Raw genomic sequence first — 7,734 nt, 5'->3', positions numbered from 1 at the left:
ACATAATGGTAACCTGTTTGGAGGGGAATTTTATAATATTAGAAAAATTATATATCCATTTACTGTTAATTCCAGCAATCTCTCTTCTAGGCATCTAAGCTAAAGAATCCTGGCTAAGCGCTAAAGAATGTGTGGCATGGCTTTTAACTGTTATGAGACTTGTAAAGATTGAAAACCACCAAAGTGTCCATCCAGTTGAGTCAAATTTCATCCATTCACCCAAGGATTTAGGCTATAGAACTAGAAAAAGAAATGAGGAGAGACTGAGTAATTCCCAGGAAAAATAAAGATGCAAAATATTCTTCCATTTATGTGAAAAAAAAGGAGGGATATGTATATATATATGAAGTTAATATTATATGCTAATATTTTAAAATGGAAAGATTAAAAAAATTTCTTTAGTTCACTTTTGAGAGGCCAGACAAGGGTGAGAGATAGCTCCAGTAGCCAGATATTTCTGAATAAATCTTATCTGCAGTTTTGGTTTTGCAATAATATAAATGCTTTATAAAATTATTAAAAAAATGAAATTAAAAAACCAATTCCTAAAAATCCAAAAGAAAATTAAATAAGTGAATCCAATGGTGTCTCTAAGTTTGCAGAATAACCTCACAGAGAAGAATTATTTTAAGTAATTTTAAAACTCAAACAGGATATACCTAAGGTCAAAATGAACAATAAAACAATGTTTGAAACTGCACTTAGGAATTGTATTATTAATGGTAATATTGGCATTGTTGCTTTGAAACTGCAGCTAGGATAAAGTAAAAGACAAATTATATTAATATCATTAGGAATAAGACTCAGCATAAGTGAAAAGAGACACAAATATAAAATCAGGACATAAGTAAATTAGCTGTGTTTCTAAATTAGAATTGGAACTGTCAGTATGAATTCATGGTGCATTTTCTCTTCTATGTTTTATATCTTATACATAATTATGTTATATAATTATTACATGTTGTATACCATATGTTTATTGTATGTACATACACATATCAAATATCACCATTCTGCCAACTGGAGGGACTAGAAACACTTCAATTCAGAGGCAGATCCTGGTTTCTTTTTTTTTTGCTAAAAAGACAAAAATAAAGACCATTTATTTTAATAAATGTCTATTTTAATGTTTTTCACAATAGAATAAATGCTTCTCTTGATGACTGCAGATAGTTAAGGCTGTTTGGTAGTATCCAGAACCACCACAGGAATGGTTGCTTTCCTGACTGGTGTGTAGTCTTCAGTAATTATAAGGAATTACTTGTCTCGAACTGCTGTCAAACCAGTAGGACTGCATTTATGCATCCATCATTTTCAGGATTGTTGGTAACCTGGGCATATTTTCCCCAAATAACTTTGCCTCCTTGTGTCACATGGCCCAACTCACTCACGTTCACCTCAATTACCATGCCTTTGGTAATAATACCCAAAGTTGTGTATATAGTGGGGATGAAGGATTTTTTTTACACCAAGTATTGGCAGGCTAAAGGTGGCTTTCAATTCAGGATGTGTTACATGGGCCTTTTTGAAACATAAGCCCATTGGCCTAATGAATCTTTCATATTTAGGTGGTTTTCAAGTAAAGCCATCTCCAACAAAGCAGACTTTAGTGACCATTCTTTTCCATGCTTTCTTCTTTCTCTTTCCTGTTCGAATGACTTTTAATACTTCTGTTTCTCCCTGGGCACGAACTTTGGGTAAAGGAACTTCCCATTTTCCCGCTTTCTCTTTTCGTTTTTGTTTAATCATATTAGAAAGTACTTTAGCTTGAGACTGTCCCTCCCTGTCCAGTAGATATGCAGGTACTGCTCCTTGTGGAGTCTTTTCATCATTCTTTTGTTTGGTGTTTCTCTTTTCATGCATCTTGATAGTCTTTTTCATCTGTATTTTCTCAGCATGGTGCTGTTTATGGTAGAGCTTAGCTTTCAGACCAATCATCTTTTTGCCTTCTTTGAACGTTCTCGACCTTATTTCTTTCTCTTTTTCTCATGGTAATCCAAATGATAGCCATAGCGCTTCCGGTGTGACTCAATATATTCATTTGGTGGCATGGTGACGGCTGCAGAGCTGTGGGGTACAGCTGTCGGGGCGCAAAGAAGATCTCAGTTTTCGGTCTCCCAGACCCACGAGCTAACTCCCCAGATCCTGGTTTCTAAGGACCATTCCCCACTACAATGGGACAAATGGCCACATCCAGGTCTAGGGCAAGAAATGTACCACATGAGCATGAAACACCTTTTCATTCCAAATAGCAAGGATGCTCTCAGAGACTCCTGGTGTCGTGCCAGAAGGAATCAAGGGCCCGTGTGAAATTGGGACAATTTGAACAACAATAAGGAAAGTTACTGCTGTGAATTGAAATTCTTCGAGTATGTTTCCATCTGTGAATTCATACACACTGACACTCTGAAAAAAGAAACACGTTAGTCACCTTGGGATCACGCCAGGGAACCAACTCATTACTCTGGAAACCAAAACCTTTTGCCTTTCCTGTGTGAACCACACTAACCAATTTGGTCAGGCGGTTTCTCTTCATAAGTGAATTCCAGTGAATAAATGAAGAAGGAAAGCCAGAACTGAAGATCACCCTTTTGCAAGTTCTAGTGATACAAAGGCTCTAGGCAATCATCATCAAGACACCCCCCCCAAATCGGAAATGGCAGACAAGTGGACATTAGGTGCCTCCTGATGGAAAGACACATGTCACCAGTGAGTCTTGTCAAAAAATCGCTTCTGAATCCAAACAGGTCTCAAGATCTTACTATTGGTCAGGAAATGCAGGGCACAGAGCAGAACAAGAAACATCATGGACTTGTCTCAGAGTCTCCTTTGCGGGGAACCCGAACCAAGACCCCAGAGACAGAGTGTGACTAGGACCACCCTGGGTTCCTCCCTGTTCCCCCGGTGCCTGGTTGCCTGCTGCCCACACTGGTGACCACACGAGTCACCGTCCTAGTTCCTCTCACCAACTGGGATCACAGGCAAGATGCATATTCCTTAGGCTCCTCGGCAGCTTTATTCCTGACCCATGATAAGAAATGCACCACCTCCCAGGCTGGCAGACTAATCAAGTTGGTCCCTCCCCAAGAGGCAGGACCTGGCAGCAGTGAACTACCCCATGTGTCTTCCTCGTCACTAACATCAGTGCTAATATCATCGGCTCAGACTGCTCCCTGGACACGTAAAAATCCTTACCCATGAACAACGTGTCCACAGTTCTCGTGTATCATCTCCTAGCACCGGGTTCTTTCCAGGTGCCATGCCCAGAGAAGGAGACCTCCTGAATATGGGAATTCTGCTCAGGACCCCCTCCCCTTCCCAGGCTCTAGCTTAGCACCAGGCAACAGGAATATAACGTGAGCCGCAGCTGTGAGCCACAGACATCATTTTACATTTTCCAGAAGTTGCTTTAAAGAAATAAATAGAAGCGGGTAAAAAAAAAAAATTAACAATACATTTTATTCAACCCAAAATATCTGAAATATCATCTCAACATGTAGTCAATATAAAGCATTGGCCATCTTGCGTGTGGTACACTCGGAGCACATTTCATTTCCGACTGGATGAACTTGGAGTTCTCCGCAGGCAGCCACAGGTGGCTCGGGCCGCCATGCTGCCCTTGGCAGTTCCGGTCGCCTGCCTCACTGGGCCAGCGCCAGCAAGGAGGGTTGTTCACTTTTGGAAGGCTCAAGATCTCCATCTCTCCATGTTCTCTGACCCCAGACCCACTATTGACTAGTGACAATAGCATCCGTTGGCGGGAGAGGCACTGACTGACGGGCTGAGACGGGGCAGCTGCCTGGCATGGGACATCAGGCTTCTATACTTTGTAGTCATGACGGAGCACGAGCCTGACACAGGGACGGCAAGACCATCACCTGCCACAGGGGCCTCCCAGAGGCTTTCAGTCTGATTCTTGATACCCCAGGAACACCCTGCCTCCGCAATTCTGTCTCAACCTGCCCCATCCAAAATACTGTCATTGCGGATACGCTCTGACCCCTGGAGGAACTCCTGCCAGGAGCCGTTTGTTTATCTAGAGCCAACCATGAGTTCACAAGGAAAACACCCCCGGTGCTGGGCCAGAGCTGCCGCCGGGTGGGTGCTGCCCTCCCCACAGGCTGTGTGTACCTGCAAACCATGGAAAAAGTCACCCCTATTGGGCCCACTTTCCTGGGACACGGTTGTCACCCTCGGGGGGAACAGACCTGAAGGAAGCTGACGAAACAAAGGGCAGACTCCCTCCCCAGAAAATGGCCTGGTCCACCTGCTCAGTCTAACCTCCACCTCTGGAGGTCAGAGGCTCCCTGAGCCCCCTGGGGGGCCTCCAGGTGTGAGTATGGTCTTCTGCAGCTTTCGGTGGAGGACATGGTCCCTGGTTCAGGCTCTACCCCCTTAGGGCTTGATGGGGTGAAATTACGTTCCTGCTCCACATCCTGTGCTCACTCAGAGGCCTCAGTGTCCTCATCTGTGAAATGGAAACTTTCCTAACTGTCCTGCATCCAGTCCGTCTGCATGTCTGTCCGCTCTTCTGGGAGATGAGGGAGGCAGCCCAGGAGACCCACAGGTGTGTGGGGAACCTGGTCGCTGCCTAAAGGGTTGCAGACAGGAGAAGTTCAAGATTTGGGTTTTCTGTCTCTTGCTAGTCTGAGAAAGCTTCCTGAAAGCTGGAATATTCACGCACATCCTTATAGCACACCCCCCCCATAGCAGTTTTAGGGGGACTGTGCATACGGGTCATGCAAGCTGCTGGTAGTGTGGGGACCGTGGGGGTTAGGAGCACCCAGATGGGGACGGGAGTCATGTGGGACTCACGCTGCATGTGCAGTGGAGTTCACTGCGACCTCTGGCTCAAGCTCAGATGATCTGAGAAAGGATTATGGATGACTAGTGCCATGTGCTGCCTTCTCCAGGCTCCCTGGGGCTCTGGCACAGATGAGGGGCTTCTGAAAGAACGATTATGTCCAATTGTCTCAATTATGCAAACCATGCTGACATTTCTAGCAGGGGAAGGATGGACTGGGGGGAGGGTTACTTCAAAGGGAAAGTTCTAGCTCCCCCACCTCTCTCAGATCCCAAGGCTATTTTCATGGGATCCCACACCGAGCAGCCTGGCAACATGGGGCCCTGGTTTCCTTTTTCGGCCCGGGAGCAAGGTCATGGGGCCATCGCCTCACCAGGATCATGAGGGCCCCGGCATGGGCACTCACATGCTCCTCATGTGGACTTCTGCTCTTAAAGGGTGGGCCCGCCTCTGCCAGCTTCCTGCCTGGCCTGAGGAGGAAGCTGGAGAAGGTCGGGCTGAGCCCTCCCCACTCTGCCACTGTAGCAGGTAAGCCCAGGTGGGGCTAAGCTCAGGTGGGGGTGAGCTCAGACGGGAACTCTGCTTCCCAGGGCCTCTCCTGCAGAGGCTGGCTGGACAGGGGTGTATCCATTCTCAGCCAACAAGGCCTCCAGGATCATTCCCTGAGGGGACAAGCCCTGTGTCAGTCAGGTTCCAATGTGTTGCGGTTCCCTCAGAGCTGGCTTCTAAAGGTAGGTGCCAGGGGTCTGCACGGAAGTCCCAGCTGCAGAGTTTAGGCTCCTTGCCTGTCACTCCTTATCTTACCTCTGCTTCTTTGCTTCCTGGAGAGGTGCCTCTTCCCAAAAGCCCTTGCCGTCACTGAAGTTCTTTGGGGTGGGGGGGCAGAGGCGATACCTGTAAGCCTTTATCCGCTGATATTCCAACTGTTAGTTCAAACCTCAGGGAAAAGATAGGTTCCACTACACAAGACTGCAAGGGAGGTGGGAGTTCCCTCTCACTGCCGGTGGGAAGCAGGAACGGGTTTCTGGAAGGCCATGCAGGAGTGTGTACCAAAGTACGATTCTATGTGTGGGGACCCATTCTGAGGAAATAATCCTGAAGTGAAGCCAAGATTTACACAGCGCTGTTTACTGCAGGGAGACACGGGAGCAACCCAATGTCCAAAACAGGGGACTGGGCTCATAAATCACGGTCTATCCACAGGATGAAATATAATGTAGCCATTTGCAGAAGGACAGAGAAGAATGCGTAATGACAATGCGCAGAATGGACATGTTTTTTATTACACACATACACGCACACACACATATGTCTATTCTATTCACAGAAAAAAGCCTCGGAATACACTGAAATTCTATCTGTTGTTATTTTAGGATGAAGGCCATCTGGGTGATGTTTATTCATTCCTTAGTGTATTTCCTCTTCTTTTACTTTAATCATTTTCTATAACAAATACATTATCCTTTTGTTACCAGAAATTACACCTTTTTAAATTCTTTTATCTTTTGTAAAAACCTTAGCAGAAATTAGCAGGAACAGAGGGGTGCCTGGGTGGCTATCAGTTAAGCATCTGCCTTCGGCTCAGGTTGTGATCCCGGGGTCCTGGGATCAAGTCCTGCATTGGGCTCCCTGCTCAGCGCAGTGTCTGTTTCTCCCTCACCCCTGTTCCTCCTTCCCCCCAACTTGTGCTCTTTCTCTCTCACTCTCTCTCAAATAAATAAATAAATTCTTTTTAAAAACTCGCAGAAATAGAGAGTAGGGGGACAAAGAATGGGAGTATTTACAGGAATCGTTCCTGAGTGAACCAGGAGTAGGAACTGAGAAGGAAGGAAGACCAGAAAGGTAGAGAGGGGAAATAGGAGACAAATTTGCTCTGTCTGAATTAAATATTTAGGGAAGAATTAAAAAGGACACCAGCCTCTCTGGGAGCAGACTTCATACAGGCTTGACTTTAAGGAAGGATTGTCCTTGGCAATCTTCCCCAACTATCACTCTATACGGTACCTAGCAGCAGTTTTAATCATGGCATTTGCAATGGAATTTACAGCATGAATTGGCCACTGTCTACAATGTGTTTCAGGCCCCCAGAAAATGTAATCGAAAACACCAACGAATGTTGAATGTGTTTGCTGTAATTGTTTGTGTTTAATTGGTTCTTTTCTAGAAGTCTGGAATTTTGTTTGGTTTGGCTCTTTGCATTCTCATTTGTTTGCTTTGCAAAGTTGATAAGTACAAGAAACAGAATGACATTCAGGCATTTTAAGTGGCTAGTCATCTTCCTTCTGAACTAAGTGAAAACAAAACACACTTTCTATTAACTTAAAATCCTCTTACTTGGAGCAGTTAATATTTTTAGAACTCCCTCTTTTGCTTTGGTTGAAAATATTTTTAAGAATGTCCTATAGTGTGTGTGTGCATGTGTGCATGCATATGTGTGTGTGTGTGTGTGTGTGTGTGTGTAAATTCTGGGCTTGGGAAAATAAAAGCTCTCATCCAGGGGAATAATGGGACCCACTCCGTGATGCTCTTCCATAATCTAGAAGCTAATGGGGTTCAACATCTTAAACCCTCCATTAAAAAGGCAGTAGCCAGACACGTTGACGTGCAGGGCATCCCAGGCAGTCAGTGGCTGTGATGCCCCTTTGTTCTCCAGCTCTTCTAGACTCTGCAGTCCATGAACGAATTACGGCATCCACTGGGAGTGAACAGGGTCCAGGAAATGGTTGGTTCATTGCCTCAGACACACATCACATACAGGAACACTTTTCCCAGGCTGCCACAGGAAACACTTACTAGAATTTATCTTGCTATTCTCCAGAAACCGTGCCTTCAATTGCTATCCACATCAGGGGAAGGATCCATTTCCAGTGCTAGAAATGGCTTTAGGAAAAGGAGCTAATGTCAGCTCACAGTGCTCCCTTCCCCGGCTG

General features: G+C 45.3%; 1 protein-coding gene and 1 pseudogene across 1 annotated transcript in view; one reads left to right on the top strand and one right to left on the bottom strand.

Moving 5' to 3' along the window:
• Positions 1-1,253: 1,253 nt before the first annotated feature.
• On the bottom strand, positions 1,254-2,061 carry LOC132029110 (ribosome biogenesis protein NSA2 homolog; annotated as a pseudogene).
• A 1,774-nt stretch (positions 2,062-3,835) lies between these two features.
• The window catches only part of TRPM1 (transient receptor potential cation channel subfamily M member 1), a 107,540-nt gene continuing 103,641 nt past the window's right edge, over positions 3,836-7,734 (top strand). The window contains exons 1-2 of the mRNA XM_059371236.1: positions 3,836-3,865; positions 5,359-5,535. Of these exons, the coding sequence (XP_059227219.1) occupies positions 3,836-3,865; positions 5,359-5,535 (207 nt within the window). The remainder of the gene's footprint in view (positions 3,866-5,358; positions 5,536-7,734) is intronic.

The sequence above is a fragment of the Mustela nigripes genome, chromosome 13, assembly GCF_022355385.1.
Source record: "Mustela nigripes isolate SB6536 chromosome 13, MUSNIG.SB6536, whole genome shotgun sequence".
Taxonomy (NCBI): Eukaryota; Metazoa; Chordata; class Mammalia; order Carnivora; family Mustelidae; genus Mustela; species Mustela nigripes.
Note: the sequence above shows the minus strand (reverse complement) of the source record. Positions and strands in the feature narration are given on the sequence as shown.